Source organism: Sander vitreus, chromosome 21, assembly GCF_031162955.1.
Source record: "Sander vitreus isolate 19-12246 chromosome 21, sanVit1, whole genome shotgun sequence".
Taxonomy (NCBI): Eukaryota; Metazoa; Chordata; class Actinopteri; order Perciformes; family Percidae; genus Sander; species Sander vitreus.
Window position 1 is genome coordinate 12027770 of NC_135875.1, and position 16657 is coordinate 12044426.

At 40.0% G+C, this 16657-nt stretch overlaps 1 protein-coding gene across 4 annotated transcripts in view; it reads right to left on the reverse strand.

The window, feature by feature from the left end:
* The window catches only part of LOC144536145 (uncharacterized), a 22271-nt gene extending 6279 nt beyond the window's left edge, over positions 1-15992 (reverse strand). The window contains exons 1-19 of one of the 4 annotated variants that reach the window (XM_078279112.1): positions 15908-15960; positions 15458-15493; positions 14804-14892; positions 14610-14663; positions 14426-14506; positions 14242-14330; positions 14120-14156; positions 13926-14044; positions 11006-13771; positions 10704-10783; positions 9179-9314; positions 8904-8961; positions 5316-5419; positions 4643-4848; positions 4468-4555; positions 3272-3349; positions 3037-3077; positions 2415-2498; positions 498-555 (exon numbers count right to left, since the gene is read on the reverse strand). In XM_078279112.1, the coding sequence (XP_078135238.1) occupies positions 498-555; positions 2415-2498; positions 3037-3077; positions 3272-3349; positions 4468-4555; positions 4643-4848; positions 5316-5419; positions 8904-8961; positions 9179-9314; positions 10704-10783; positions 11006-13771; positions 13926-14044; positions 14120-14156; positions 14242-14330; positions 14426-14506; positions 14610-14663; positions 14804-14877 (4153 nt within the window). In that variant the 5' untranslated portion in view covers positions 14878-14892; positions 15458-15493; positions 15908-15960. Of the gene's footprint in view, positions 1-497; positions 556-2414; positions 2499-3036; positions 3078-3271; positions 3350-4467; positions 4556-4642; positions 4849-5315; positions 5420-8903; positions 8962-9178; positions 9315-10703; positions 10784-11005; positions 13772-13925; positions 14045-14119; positions 14157-14241; positions 14357-14425; positions 14507-14609; positions 14664-14803; positions 14893-15457; positions 15494-15907 lie in introns of those variants that run through there. The other 3 variants (XM_078279110.1, XM_078279109.1, XM_078279111.1) reach the window with 3 other exon arrangements.
* Positions 15993-16657: the final 665 nt, after the last annotated feature.

Below are 16657 nucleotides of genomic sequence, written 5' to 3' on the forward strand. Positions count from 1 at the left end.
CTGGATCTATTTATTAGCTCGGTGCCGTGACTTCTTGGAGTCTCCACTGGTTGTCTGGCAACCTCATGCTGACAGCAAGACTCAACTGCACCAGTGTAATATGACCAGTGTAAGACATCTAACGAAAGCAAATTAAGTGTATTCCCCCAATTGTCAAACAATGTCTTTAATAACCTAATTTAATTAATGAAACTGTCAAATATCAATAATATCAGCCTCAAAACTGCAGTATTGGTCGGGCTCTACTAGAAGGGTTTAAAGAGAGAGTGAGCGTCAGTGTACAGGTGTAGATGCTGTAATAGTTTCACTCTTTCTAACTGACCTGACACTTTCGAACATTGTCATGATAAAAACCTTAATACAGATTAGTTACATTTCTCAGTAATTACCTGATCCACTTTGCATGTTACATTTCAACCCTTGGTCCCAGTACAGTACACAGAAAGCATTTTTTCTAGAGTTGTATTTGGACATGTCATGTTGCAGATGTGAGTTACCTGTAGTCATGTCTGCAAAAGGCCCTTGGAAACAGATCGTGTAGCCCTTCAGGAGCAACTAAAAAGAAAAAGAAGATACAAAGTAAGGATAAAATACTGTGGGATATCACTTCCTGCAAAATGTCTAGAGTCTAGCAAAAGAGGACATTTATTCAGTGAATTTAACCTTTGGACAATGTTCAATAATACTGTATGAGAGCAACATTAGGTTGTAACAGTATTATTGAACAATTGTCATTGTTATTCTGATTGAATATTAGATTCAATCAGAATAACAACACAGCTATCAATGTGCGGAATATTGAAGTTTAACATTTAGCAGCTGAGTATGTTTCTCAACTCCCTACCTGTGTTATACTGGTAGAGCTGAAACATAAATTTTTTTGCTCTTGCTGTAATACTGTAAATTCAGGGATGAGTTGAACAGTAAAAGGCAAACCAAGCCACCTTCACTATGGTAATATCACACTTTAAGCACGCAAAGCAAAACCACCTGCCTGACACCAAGGGCGCATTGTTTTATTGCACTCAGGGTCAACAAGTTTGCTTGAAATGGGAATGTAAGGTAATATTTCCTTGAACCATGGCAACTACAGAAAGGAAACGTGCGACTCACATCCCAGTCTCATATACAGTGTGTGGCTATATGGAAATGTTTGGAAGGTAAACGTCCAAGCTGCTGGAGAGAGAAATACTAATTTCTCGCACCTCCCTGTCCGTCCATAGTGATCATTAGCCAGAGGTGCTTGGTGAGATGAAAAAGTGTTTCTGTTACAGATTTTTAATTTAGACAACACCTAATGTCCTTCAGGAGGTATTAGAGTGTGTGATGTGATAACGTGCAAACCACACACACACACACACACACACATCATCTGTTAGTCTGTTTGTCACAGTGGTGCAGGTGAGTATGAACAGTATGGCTCCATCAAAGTGCCAGCACTGTGCTGAAGCCACTTAAATAAGCCTGAAATTACTAGCTAATTCAATTAGCGGAGGTTCTTCAAAGGCAGTGATACAGCCAACATAATTTTCCCCCTGAGTGGCAACAGATCTGGTGTATCTAATTAAGGAAGAATGCCCCAAAATATCATCAACTTTTAATGTCTATTTTTTTTTTTTTTTAGACCCAGTACATTATCGGCCTCATTTGTATTTTTATAATGCGGTAATTGCTGTGTAATGCAAACAGGTTAGATTAGTTATTGTGATCCGATTTTCTCAAATGCTGCTGCCGCTTAGCTGAGGCCACAGCCATCTCTCCGATCAGACTCCATCTAGTCCTTGCCTAGCAACACCATCACACGATTTACATCACGTGAACATGAACTCTTTCTACACCTGGTTGTGTTTACCTGCCCAGGAAGGGGCTGCAGGCAGCATAGAGCTAAATCTGGAACAAAGCTGGAACAAATGCCTGAGATTAATGGTTTTGTACAAGGCCCCAAACAGTTAGAAATGTTTCTTGTACTTTGGAGAAGCAGTAAACCACATTATAGTTTAATTTTTGTTGTATAACTGTTTGCTGATTTATTTAAGTACAGAAGTTAGCAATATTTGAATCAAACGTGACGACAGTTTTGAGTTTGTTTGCTTATTACTTGCTGCAGATTAGCCGTGTCATGAATATTACATGTTATGGAACAATACTTAAGATAACAAAATTCTATTTTGTTTTTAATACATCTATAATAATTTAAATGTAGCTAAAAAAATTTTTTTTAGAAATATTATTTGAATGTGCAAGTGTCAGTAGTATATTAATGAAGATTAGAAATAAAATATTATAGCTGCAGGTAAAAGAAAAGAGTCATTGTTAGATTCCTTGGGGACTGACTGTTTAGTTCAAATAAATTTAGATTTAGATCAAATAAACCCTCTAGAATAGCTATAGTGTCCAGTGTGTTAGGGACTCACGTTATCGTCTTCAGTGGTACGAGCTCTCATGGGGCCCTGGTGGCTGGGTCCATTCACCACGTCACCTCTCACTTCAAAGACACTCTGTTGGGAAAAACAGCTAAATTACTTCAGTAAATGTAAAGTAAGCACATGAACCTTACTCACACTGGTATCAATAATTTCCTGTTAATAGCTTTTACAGAATTGAAACAATTATTCATATTCATCTCATAAAAGGACTGATTGTAAGCTAACGGACAGCTAATTAAAGAAGTGATTTATTTTAAGGGTCAAATACACTCCAAAGAGTACGCTGAACATTCTTCAGTTTGACAGAGTTCATCTTATAATTGTATGGAGTCCATCTCTTCATAGACCATATGATGCATAAAAATGCTTATAAACTGGCTAAATAAATTAATGGCGATGCTAAACAAAGCTTGGCAAAGGATTAAATTTACAAATTTACATAACCAGATGCAGCCATTGCTAAAGCAAATGGCTGACAAATAATCTATGAGGCATCACAGTGAACCACAAGGAGAGATTCATCATGTAGCCTTATTTCGACATCGAGACATACAGAGACGGGAACAGGAAGTCACCGGTTCACAAACCCAAGGAGCACACGCGTGCATACCTCATCTAAGAGTTTCTTTAGTTTGAAGCACTCTGAAATCCCTGTGGAGAGGGGAAAAACAACAACTTAGGAGCTTATTGTCAGAAGCACAAACGCTATTCTGGTGGCTACTGTATTATGTAACACTGCTTTTATTCCAGCCTATCCCTCCACATCATGCTGTTTTGTATTCAGAGTAATTGTTGTAAACACATCGGTGATGGAGCTTGACAAAACAAAGTGAATCAGGACTTACACTGGAAGCTCACCACCCACTTCCTGCCTGCAATGCCAAGGAAGTACTTCAGCGTGCGCTCACATACCAGTTGTTCATCTGGCAGAGAAGAGAGAAGAAACAGAACAAGAACAGTGTGAAAAGATGTACATAAACACATCTTGATTTGAAGCTTTTCACTGAAGTGTTATAGGTGAGGTATAATTTGCTTGACGATTCCTATTCCAGGTTAAAAAAGTCAAAAAGTCAACAGTATGCCGTGAGTTAGTTTGTGATGCTGACAACCTCGAGGTCAATCATTGTTTAGCAGCATGAACCATACTGTAGTATGCAGATACAAGAGGACAATGTGTAGAAAAGAATACCTGAATGCTCTTAGAGACGCTGAAAGCACAATGTATGCTATGCTTAGGCTATAACTATTGCCCACTCTTCCCAAAAATTACTTTTTTACTATTTGAAACTACTTACATTTTAATTACTAAAGTAAATCCTGGTTCTTTAAAACTGCCCAACAGTTTAACACAGGCTTAAACAGGGAATAGCTTCACAGAGACAAATCATTATGGATCAGGTCAGATGGGGACAAAGGTTATTCTTCCTTCAAGAAATATAGTGATTATGCATTGATATGTACCTCAGGCAAGAGTTAAGTGCACGTTATTGATGCGCCTCAAACATAACTTAATTTCAAATGATTATTATTTGATGCTAACGGTTAGAATGGGACACCTCCTGCTCCTTTCCAACATTTAACTGCAAAGATCAAGAGTCCCAGCGTTCCTTGGTTACCTGGGAAACCAAAAAAAAAAAGGCTTCTTAAACAGCGAGTTAATATGGTGCTTTGGAGACAGCAAGCTCTGAAATTAAAAATAATCTATCAGAGAGGGTAATTAGCAACAAGCAGATGAATGGAGGAGAGAGTCCGTGGGCGAGGGAGAAATAGAGAGCTTATCTCTTAGGAGCGCTTTAAAAGACGCACAAAACAAGCTGTAACTACATGTAAAAAGAAAATTTACTTCTGGAAATGCAAATGTCCCTGCTCAAGAAAATAATTTAAAAAAACAGGACGTCGAAAGATTTAAAGCAGAAACTTGCAATAGCAGATTTAATTGCTCTGCTGTGTATAAAGCCAAGTCCAGTTACGATAGTTGCAGTCTTAACTTAATGAACAATGTTGTCTTACACTCACACTGCCTGCACGTGAGCATACTTACCTGTGTGCATTATGATATGGGTCACCTCCGGCGTTACCTGGGAAACCACACGGGCACCAACTCGCCTGGCAAACCTTTTGACCATTATCTACAGGAAACATCTGATTGGTTAGTGTATCCTGCTACGCAAAGTGCTACAAAGACACAATTGTTGATTGAATGGGTGTGTGAGCACCTGTTCATTGGGGCCTAATCCAGATGACACTAGCACCATCTTAGCTTTACTTCGGTCTCTCGGTGGGGTGTTATTTTCTTTGTCTTCTTGCCCATCTGATGGTGACTCATTGCTCTTTAATGTTTTGGCTGCTGAACTTGAACAAGGAGTTTTGGAGGCTCCGGTGCCTTTAACACTCTGCCCCGTGTGTGTGGAGCGCTGCACTGCTAAAGACAGAGAGAAACCAAAAAAAAGGAAAAAGAAATAGTCAGCAACAGTTAGACTGAACATGATATGATCCGACCCACTTCTATTTAAATTGGGTATCTTTATACAAATTCTTCTTTGTCACACAGAGCTTAACCTTCATGAAGCACACAGTCAAGCTACCATGCACCAGACAAACCACTTAAACTCTGCTCAACTCAGTCAAACCAAACCTTGTTAGCATACTAAAACATTTTGAGAAGCTATAAAGAGCTACTATCTCTAAGGGGCAGTTGCCATATAGACCGCCATATCTGTACTTTAAGAATCCTAGTGGAATCATCAGATTATGAAAATAAAGACTCGGAACAAGGTCTTGAAATGTGTCTTTCTGCTCATGTGCTTCAGGAAGTTAAAGTGAATTTATTCTTTCATGACATTTCTAGCATGTTTCCCATTCTTTCCAACACTACACCAGTAGCCTTACCCATCTCTGCAGTGCTGCCATGCTTTGACCCACTGGGCTGGATGACCTCTTTGCCATCAGATGGTCTTGTGCTGGGCTCTTGCTCTACTTCTGGAACAGCTTTCCTGCAGAGAAGACGTGTACATCAACTTTTGAAGGAAATGAGACAACATGGTGTGTGGATAGTAGGTTCAATTGCCAATGGCGCAGATAAAAAGGCATTTTAATATTTATCAATATTGAGCTGGATCGATTTCTGATCATTTGAATTTGCAGGTGGACCATTGTTCTAACGTGCTTCTATAGTCTGAGAACAGCATTTGAACTTCAGTTTTTTTGGACGTCTGACCAAATCCCATCCATACATTCCTGCAACAACAGATTGGACACTTCTCTCTTAATGGATGTTACACAGAACAATGAAGGGTATAGGTTACTCAACATATCTAAACTGGTTTGGCTTTACTAATTTGAGTGTAGGTTCACTCAGGATACTGTACAGTCAGGAAGAATGGTCACTATATGGTTAAAATGCTGACTCTCAGCTTTCATTTAAAGGTGTTTGCATCCACAGTCGATGAACAAAAATTGTCTCCCAGTTTTAGTAGAGCGATAGTAACATGTCAAGGTAGCATGCACCTAAATAAAGTCAATATTTGGTTGCAAGTCCTTTGCAGTCAATGATTGTCTAAAGTCTTTGATCCACAAACATTAGCAGATACTTATAGGCCCAATCCCAAAGTGAGCCCTGAGGACTAAGGACTCAAGACTCACAGACTTAATTGATCTCAGGTGCTAAGTGAGTGAGTGTGTGAGGCCACATGGGCTCAGATAGGTATAAATGGGATTGGGACAGCACTTCACGAGATCACATGTTACCTTGGCGACGTTTAATAGCAAAGATGTTGCTGACACTTGCCGGTTTGGGAATTTTCATTTTAAGTTTGTTGCTTTCCACACGGCCAAGGCACAGGAGACAGCTGCCTGATTAAAAAAATGTTCAAACTCTTGTTTTACGAGCTGGACAACAGGTCCGTTCTGTTCCGTGGTCGTGTGTCGTGCTGTTGTCTATGCTGTCGTTTACCTTTGTAATTCCCGGATTTCCCTATGGTCTCGCAGTAAACGTCACAACGCTTTGAACTGTGGGTAATTCCCTTTGGTGAAGTCTGCATCGATGCAGACTCACAGAAAGGGCTTGTTAAGTGTGTACTCAAACCCTCACGCCCTTTGAAATTCGACATTGGGACAACCCTTAGCCCTTACGAATTTTCGCGAGAACGCGCACCAAAGTCTGTGAGTCTGTGAGTCCGGACTTTGGGATTGGGCCATAATCTTCTCCGGCGAGATTCTGACTGCAGCCATACTGACTTGTTGCTCATTTCAGGAGCCTTTTTGCCTTTAGTCTCATCAGTAAGTGCAACACATGGTCACTTTGATTTATGTCAAGTCACTGACTCCAATCAAGAGTATAACACTGTTAAGCAGTAAAACAACCTGGGTTGCCTTGTCTGTATGTTTAGGGTCATTATCCTGACACGTTGTCCTAAAATAGGGGGATTATGTGCCCCTAAAGCTGAATAGCAGCAATTTAAACATAGCCATAGTCATTGTTTCATTTCAAATGAAACTGCAAATGTATTAGGTAGTAAGATGTAAATGTAGGCTCAGTATTGGCAGAAACTCAATATACAGTTACTCATGTCATTTGTTATCAGCAAACTAAAGTTATTTTATAAAAAGTTTTGGAAGTTCCCTTCCTTTGTTTTCTTTTGGGTTTATTTCTTCACGGAAATACTGACAACTGGCAGCGGACCTGCATTTAAATGACCTGCAATTGATAATGGCTCATACACTTCAGTGCCAACCATTCTTTTAATTTCACCCATGGAGTTTTGCTTTTTAATTTAGAACTTATAACATATCGCCTGGAGGACAGCACTTAGAAGACTGCAAGGAGAGACGTTGGGGGGGGGGGGCAGTCAAGCGGGAGAGATAAATTACTGTGGCAACACAAGTTTCCCTCTAAGTGCTCTAAATGACATATAAGATGCAGTCAGTAACGACTTTTTTATTCTCCACAGCATAAGCAGATTCTGGGTTCATTAGTGAGATTATCCGCCTGTCCCCTTGAGATGCATCACCCTCTGAAAACGAGACTAGCATCACACACACACATACGCACTAACTTTCTCCTCCAGTTACAGAGTGAAAGAGACCAATTACATGCCACTTGCTCCAGTTATTGTTCTGCTTAATATGGCGCAATTGAAATATGGTTCAATTTAAAATGTATTAACAGCGTATACAATCCTCTGAGGAGAGAAATACAACACACTGAGGCAGATATAATGTCATTAGATTTGTTATTGGAGTCAGGTTTGACTTTAAGGATTGTCACAGCTGATTGTTTAACTGGCTGACTCACCAAAAATGAACCGGCTGCTGGCTGTATACATTCATATTTAATAGCTAGGCATGAGTATTATCGATCTTCTCATCTCTGCCAGGAAGTGAAGAAGGGTATTTCCAAGAATTGTCAACTAATACTTTAAACTTACACGTACTTGTAAGCACTGACAATTACCACAAATGGATAAATGATGCCCATGATAGCACCTGAAAGATCACAAATGATGACAAATCTTCCTATCACTTCAATGACCTTATTTTCAGACGGGTGAATACAGAGAATTGCAAACCACTGTAGGAATGAAAAACAGTGACCATGTGGAACCGGTTTCAAACTGTCCAATTCCTGACAATCACGTATCAGCTTCTCCAATCATTTCCTGCATACTGCAAATAATAGCCACTTCCTACAGCCTGTTTATGGCGGGACTGATGCGCCTTTAAGCCGACGGAATGGGGGAACAGAGTTGTTGCGCCTTTAAGCCACAGCGGAGGTAGTCACAGAGCCATAACAGCACCTAACCAACGTCTGTCTGAAAGCGACAGCGGGCATGTTGGGACTACATACAGAAGGGATGCACGAGTCGACCCACAGGCAGGTCAAAAAACGACAAAGCAGCGCTCTGAGTAGCAGAAGTTATTTGATAACTCATAGAAACATTGCGTGCAATAGTCCATCTTCTTTTCCAGTCGCTCTCTCAGGCACGGCGCTGCAGCCGTCTCTGTCCTTCTCTCTACTGACAACTGTGCTACTATAATGCATAAAGTTGAAGGTTTGTGGGTCCGGTGCTGTTAAATAATGGTGCGGCTCACACACACTAGACGCTGCTGTATTACATGTCACGCCTCTTTTACTCCCGGAATGCTGTGTGAAATCACACATTGGGGCGGCATTATGCAGCCTTTGCTTGGTTCTGTGTGAATAAACAAAGCCGGCATAACGGCAGACCTTCATCGCAGTGCTATTGCGGAATTTCTGTCTGAAAGGGGTTAGGAACCTAATGTTGGGTGGCACGCTTTCATGTTAGACAGGAAAAAAGGCAATGTTTACTTGTAATTTGACTGTGGTTGTCCATGACGCCTGTTGTGTGAAAAATGAAAAAATGTATTCATTGCCAAACAATTATTTCTCTCAGGAATGTAAGGAGAGAGTCAAAATATCAGAAGAGAAATGTCTATGCGATACCATGCATTACTTACCAGTCTGAACCTTGGCCTCTGTCCTGGTCACAGGGGAGGGGTATGTGAGCGTCTGGGCCTGGGGACACAAAACAATCATCAGCTCTCAATACATGCACCAAGCTAATACATGAGTTTAACTAAAAAGAAAGACAGGTTTGGGGTAACTGTTATATGATATATTCCTTAGAAATCGAGTATCTTTGCAAATTTTATATACTGAATCAGTTTATCGACCCGTCGTATCAGCACTAAAGAAAACATATTGAAGAAAACTACTTTTCTTATCTGCTCACCTGTGGTTTTGCTGCTCTGAATTGTTTTTAAGGAGACTTCTTTTGCAGGACTGCCTTCTTTTTCCTGAAGCACCTCTGTCACCAGAGCCATCAACTTCTCCAATCTCACCAGCTCCTTCTGCATTTCTATTTTTTGCTAAAACAGAAGAAAACAAAGTAAAGTAAAACATAATTACAAATGATTAATACACTTTTATCAAATATGGGTGGGGGGGATAAGATGAAAAGGAAGGGACGTGCTGGCTGCACAGTTTGTGTCTTGCACGGATGTATAAAAATAACAACTTTCAATCAGGGAGTAGGGACCAACAATCGGTGCTTTTTCAGCCAGACAGCACTTAGTGAGGAGAATACATGGCAGAATAAGAGAGCCAGAAGGTGATTATATAATATTTAAGATATATGAAGGGCGATTAGAAAGCAAGAGAGAGAAGTGACAACCACTTTTTCAACTGACGCTTGTTTGGAAGAACAAAGTCTGTTGGTCTAAAAGTGTGTTTCAATGGACCACCCTTTTATTCTTTAAGGCAGTGGTTTTCAAACTTTTTTCAATCATGTACCACTTTTGAATTGTCTCTTTAATTCACGTACCCCCTGACCAGCGCTAATAATTTTTGGTAGAAAAGAAAAAGTCTATATAAAGAGGAACAGTACAGCGCTGTCAGAGATAGATTTTCTCTGGCAACAACAGCCTTGTACCTGAAAAACATTTAAATGCTGATGAGAAAGGGAGACAAAAACTGTAAAAAAGACAAAACCTTGGAAAAAGATGGTAGAAAGAAGGAAGGAAGGAAGGCAAGAATAGGTCAAAAATAGTATCAAAAACTTCAAAAACAGTGACATAACTTGTAAAAGTAGAAGGACAGTAGAAGGAAGGAAGGCAAGAATAGGTCCAAAGAAGGCGACACAAATGTCACATTTTTAGTAGGAAAAAAAAAAAAGTCTAAGTAAAGAGGAACAATGTTCTGGACAACAGCCTTGTAACTATTAAACATTTTGTTAAATATCTCACGTACCCCCTGCAATCCTCCAAAGTACCCCTAGGGGTACACGTACCCCCATTTGAGAAACACTGTTTTAAGGTGACAGCGCAAGTGCATTAATTATACAGACACACAAACACGCAGTACCATAACACCAAACGTCTGTAGTCTCAGATGTGTGTAATCCTGGGCCCTTTCTAAACCCCAGGGCGTGAAACTTAAACTCCCAGTCAGAGACAGACGACAGATAAAAGTTGAGAGCGCTGGAAGATGGATGAGGTAGAAAACAAGAATCATCTCCTAGGCGGCATTTCCTCTAACGTAAATGAAATGCAATTTAGAAAGCTGCTGAGGGGGACATTTTTTACTGAGCGAGGTAGTCTGTCATCCAGGAGTTGACAGTTTGTTTTGGGAAAGTGTAGGTGCTGCCCTCTATGGGGCGAAATGTGACAATGCATGGTAATGTGACGCTGAATAAGTAACAAGACTTACAATCCTGTGTTAGAATTAATGGAAAATCTTTGTCAAGAATCGACATTTACCTGTGTAACAAGGGCTTCGCTTGAAAATTGTGATGATTCGATTTGTGAGGGAACGCTGACGTCGTTTACTGGGACATCACCTGCAGAGAGAGAATAACGAAATTGCTTTGGGTCTAAATGCTTGAGAATGAGTTTTTTTCCCCTCCACATACCACAGACACACACATTCTAAACCTGGAAAACAACAGAGCAAGCTTTGGTAGATATAAACAACAAAATAATAAGACGTATTGTGCTGCTTAATCTCAGCAGGTTGCAAACTCGTACATAAAAACTATTTTGGTTACTGAGAATAAACTTACATTCATCTGGCGTTCCAAATAAGTCCACAGATGCTTGGCTGGAATTAACACCGTCAGGGCTGGGGCATGCAGGTGGACGGCTCAACTGTTTTGCTCCACAAACTGTAGCATCCTCACATCTATTAGCTTCACTGGAGCCTTCCAACTCCTTTGTCACCGCAGAGGGAAGAGCAGATGTTCCAAAAATGTCTGTCCAAGTTGGTAATCCCTCTTCACTGCTGTCTGACTCCAATGAAGAGTCGAGCCTCTGGGCCCTTGTCCTCTTCCTGGACATCCTATTGATGGAAGAATTGGCACTGAGCTCTCCACTACCATGGCTGTCCGACTGTGCTTCGTGGACAATTTGTACAACAGGTATTCCAAGGCCATCAGGAGTTAAAGAGCACTCTGCGTTTAAAAGACGTTCAGCGGTGTTGACTGAATGTATTCCAATAGCAGCTGAATGGCACACCGAAATGCTGTCTCTTATCGCCCTTCCTCTGCCGGCACCCCTCTCGGTAGAATCAAGCTGTTTCTCTGTGATTTGAGAATAATTTGAGGGTTCGTTTGGCTCCTCGCGTTCAGCGGCTGTGAAGCAGAGCCCAGAATCGACTACTTGAGACACAACAGAAAGATGAGGACTTTCTATTTCACGTTTTGAAACTTTATTTGGAGTGAGGGCGCTGCTGACACTATTGGAGACACCGTTACCGCCAGCGCTGTCCTGACTGCTACCAGGGATCGATGCTTCTACCACCATTTGATCCGGTTTCTCAACAACTGGTTTTCTTGTCGGGGCGGGTGAAAAGGAAGGGGATATCAAATCACTGCAAGATGAGTTTTTATTGTCTCCTAATGCCTCTTGGTTGGTGAGTTCAGATGCCTTTGTGTACATCTGATTTTTCGCAGATTCAACACCAGAACAAAGACGCTGGTTTTCCTGTGCTTTGGCACCCTGCAAGTTTTCTTGGTCTAAACCACGGCTCCTTTTCGAATTTGAACCGCCAAGATGGAAAGATTTCCTTTTAATGGCTTTGAAGCTCTTGAGAAGTTGCTCTGTGTCCAGTTCACTGTCATTATTATCCTCCTCATGTTCTGTTCCAGCACATTTCCTCTGGCTAGGGAAAGTTTCCAACTGAATATTGTTTGGGAGATGATTTGTTGGATTGTCACTTTCAAGTGTTGGATCGACCACAGCTGCTTCAGTTGGACTTGTAGATCTTGGGACAACAGTGACATAACATGCACTAGCTTCAGGCAAGGCTTTAGCATTTGGCACTTCAGCAAGGGACTTTTTAACATCTTCGGTTGGTCTCATAGAAGATGTTCTCTCATCAGACTCCATGTTTTCTATTTCTTCTATATCTTGATCATAAATACATCCGTTTCTTTCAGCCACCTTTGTCATGTTTTCATTCGTGGATGGTGATGCCGTATTATCCAATGTTCCATCTTTAGCTTCCTCAGATTGCTTTCCAACATTTTTTTCAGCTTTATTGGCTTTCAAGTTTGCTTTCTTGTGACCTTCTTGGATTTCTTCAGTGAAGAGTTGAAGTCTTCTACTTCTCCTCGTGCTCCTCATGACAGAGGTTTCTTGGTCTTCGCTGCTAGGGTAATTCTCAATATGAACTTGAACTTCTCCTGACCTTGGTCTAGTCTTAGGAATAGCTTCTCCATTTTTAACTCCAACCAGAACAAGGGGTTTCGGAACTCTAGCAGGCTTGGCTTTTTCCAACCTCATGTTTTTACCTTTCCTCTTGTCAGTTTTCTTTTGCTCAGTACTTTCTGAATTTGCCTTAGCTTGCTCTTGCAAATCACTGTCGAAGGGGTGCAGACTGTTGCGCGTACTTTTCTTTGACTTTCTGTCTGTTAGCTGTTGTCCAATATCAAACACGGGACAGGAAACCTCATCTTTTCCATTCTTTTTGTCACTTTCCGGAAAGTTGTTTGACTCTTCCTCATATTTGTCTATATCATTTTTCTTCATGGCCTCGATGTGTTCTGCTTCTTTAAAAATGTCACTGCTGGTGTCATTTACTTCTTCTAACCTTTGTTGCGCTTCCTCCATGTCACTTGCACTTTTATCTTCAGAGCCTGTTTTCATACATTCATCAGGAGTGAGAGCGTTCTTCCTTCTTTTGGAGACAGTTTGTGTTTCTTTGGTTGTTGATGGCTCGACAAAAACATTAAGTGGAGGAGAGACAACCCTGCTCCCTCTTCGCTCTCGTTTGTAGACGGCCCCAAACACCTGCTCTTCAAGGGCTTTAGCACGATCCACTCTCCCAGGATTCACATTACTGTTGTGTTGCTTGACATCTATTGTTGAAGTGGAAGAACAGCTGTCCGAGTCATCGGTGTCTTCGTTGGGTTTCTCTAACTCAAGACTTCCTTCAGTTGGAACGTTCATGAGCCACTCAGCAACTTTCTCTAGACTTTTCTTCTGTTTCTCCTTAAGAATCTTGTCAGACTCCAAATCCGTTTTCTGCTTCTTCCTTGATGATTTTCTTAAAGGTTGGTGTTCGATCTCGTCTGGAATTAATGATGTACAAAGGGAGGCTTCCTCCAATTTGTGGAATCGCTTATTGCCTCTAGTTTTGTGTATTGCTGTTGCTATTTTCACAACTTGAGACATTTCTGTTTCTACTGGTTCCATATCATCTGTAGGGCTGCGCATTCTTTTGTCAGACGTTGGTGGGGCCTCCCCAAGGCCACTGTCCAGGCCATCATTTTCTGTCGTCAAAGGACTTGTGTCTTCAAGTTCCATCAGTCTTGCAAATCCATTTTGGGCTAAAAAAAAAAAAAAAAGGAATGGGAAAATGACAAATAATTAACCTTTTGGAAGACAACACACTTTCTAAATGAATAATACTAGTTTTAAATGAAAGCAAATCTTTAATTTGATGTGAAAAGATGCACCACCATAAAGGCCTCAAGATTTTACCTGCTATAGTCGAGGAGTGAGACCTTGAAAGATCATCATTGTCGACAATTTCCACATTGCCAGGTGTATTTCCAAATGACATATCATGACAATGTGCAGCAGCTTCAGCATCTGTGACTCTGGGTAGAGGAATTATAGATACATTTGCATTATTATAATGACAGACAAACAGGCAAAAAGTTCAAATGTCTTACCCCGATTGTCCTTTTTGCTGGGACATTCCAGTTAAGTCTGAAACCATAAAAGTAATGTTATTAGATAATGTAATGTAACTTCATTTTGCAGTCATTTTAAGAAGTCTGTGATGTCGTCTTACAGTTTGTGCCAGTGTCATGTTCATATGCCTGTATCATGTCCTGCAGTCCTGTTACAAGTCTCTGAAAGCCAGGGCTCTCCTGCAAGCTCCTGTATAAGGAAAAACACACACACATCTTATGATAATGAGTAAGTATTACAAAAATAATTAATGTTACACTGTCATCTTGTTGATTTTGTCCAACCTTTTGGTTATCTTGGTTTTACACACTGGACAAGTAGCCCTGTTTTGTTTGGTGTTGTCCAAAAGTTTCATCATACAAAATCTGATGAAAAAGGATATATATTGTTTGTGAGTGCATGTAAAAATATATATACAAATATCAGTTCATTTAATAAAAGGAGGAGTAATCAAACTTTATCGTTTACTTGCAAAACTGATGGTCACAGTTAGTAGATACAGGTGCAGTCATTAAATCCAAGCTACAGGAGAAAGAAAGTATGAAGTCAATAAAGAACATGACAGTTTTACCAAATTACAAACTTAATCTTTTAATTCACCAAACATTGTGCAGAGGCAGTAGAATTTTCTTATTTCACTTCTTCTTCAGCATGACACTTACCATATGGGACACTGCAGAGTCTCCCAAAGGACTGAAATCCCCTTTTTGACATCAATGGCCATTGGGGTTTTCATGGTCAGTTTTAAAAGCTACAAGAAAAAAATCAAAGCACACCCAGAGGCTGTAAACAATAAACTGCAAATATTAGATAAAATATACACTCCAGTGTGACTAAACAACAGGGTTTACACATCTGAACAGATACAGCTATATATATATATATATATATATATATCAATAATAGATCAAGATCTTTTTGTTATGGTTATATAATTACTAATCATCCACACCATGGCTTTAAAATGTCCTGTTGTTGATTGAATAGTGAACTAATCAGTCTAACCCTTGTCTGTGATTATGACAAACTGACCCTGTTGCAGTAAAGTTAAGACAATTGTGTGTACTTTGGCCATGTCACATTTACTGTACATAGAGTATATTGTAACCCAGATAGCTAGCTATGTGTGTTATCTCAGGAAGTTACTAAGGCAACTACAGTATTTAGGGTAGGCTTATGACACGCATTCTCATTAACTGCTTAAATCCTACTTGCTGTGCTGTGTATTTTCTGTGTACTAGGTTCAGTGGAAACAGATAATGTGCAAACTAAATTAGTCTCAATAATGTAAATGCAGATTTTATTTTCTAAGATACCTCATCAATGCAAACATGTGGGAGTCTTGTGGGTATCTGTGAATAGCGTAATTAACGTTACGTTAGCTGACTTCTACAGAGAATCATTTTGTGGCACACTGGTAGTAAAGCAGCATTATGTTACAAACATGTGATGAAGCATAATACTCCAGTGAGATAAGGCAGAATTATCACTGAGAAGTATTCAGTAAGTTAAACAGTTTAATGCCAAATATACGTATGTCAGTAGCTTAAATTGGCAGCTAGCTAGCTAAACATCAGGCTGGCTAACGTTAACTGCTATGATTTGTTTTGGGAGGTTACACAACTAGCTATAACACTCCTGACTTCTGAGATTGAGACAAAATCGCCGCGAATACTTTGGCAGACCAATATGTGATTCAAAGAGTAGACCGCAGTTTTTGAAATGCCACTGGCTAATTGTAAAGAAATAAATGTTTCCACATTTACCTTGTTTTCTACAATTTGGAGTTTATTAACACAGGAACCACCAGCTTCAGTTTTCCCGCAACTGTCGTCTTCTTCTGCTTATGTTTAACGGCGGTTTGCGGCTGATTTTACAGCGCCGCCTAAAGGTCCGCAGAGTGAAGGGAATACTGCACAGTCGTTCTTCTCCTTTGGGTTTTTTAATGGCAGTTTGCATCCTTAATGTTTGAACGGCAAACAGTTCACCAAAGAATTTCTAATAAGAGACGGGCTTTGAGTTCACTAACAAGTTTGTTAGGAATGTATTATGTATAAAATATTATCCCTTTCAACTGAAAAGAAAATATATTCTCCGAGACTATAGTGGTGAAGAGGCACGAACGATTGGGAAACGATCCTTATCCTCTCCCACCAAAAGCCAAAGAAGTGACATTTAAAATAGTAAATTATATTTATCCATCGAATCACTTACTACATGTAACATTTAATTGAGAAAGTAACTCTTGTGTTTTCTGTGAGAGCGATATTGAGACGGTTGAACATATTTTCTTTCAGTGTGAACCGATTAATGACTTGTGGCTGTCTTTTCAATGCTGGCTTCAATCTAAAGGTATACTGCTGCACCATTAAACGTAATATCAATGAAAGCTGGATTATTTTTAAAGGATAAGAGTTTAGAGTTCTTGATAAACAACTTGATTGGACATTGTAAACATTTTATTCATAGGTGTAAGTTTTTTTGTTTTTTTTTTAAGATAATTTTTTGGGGCATTT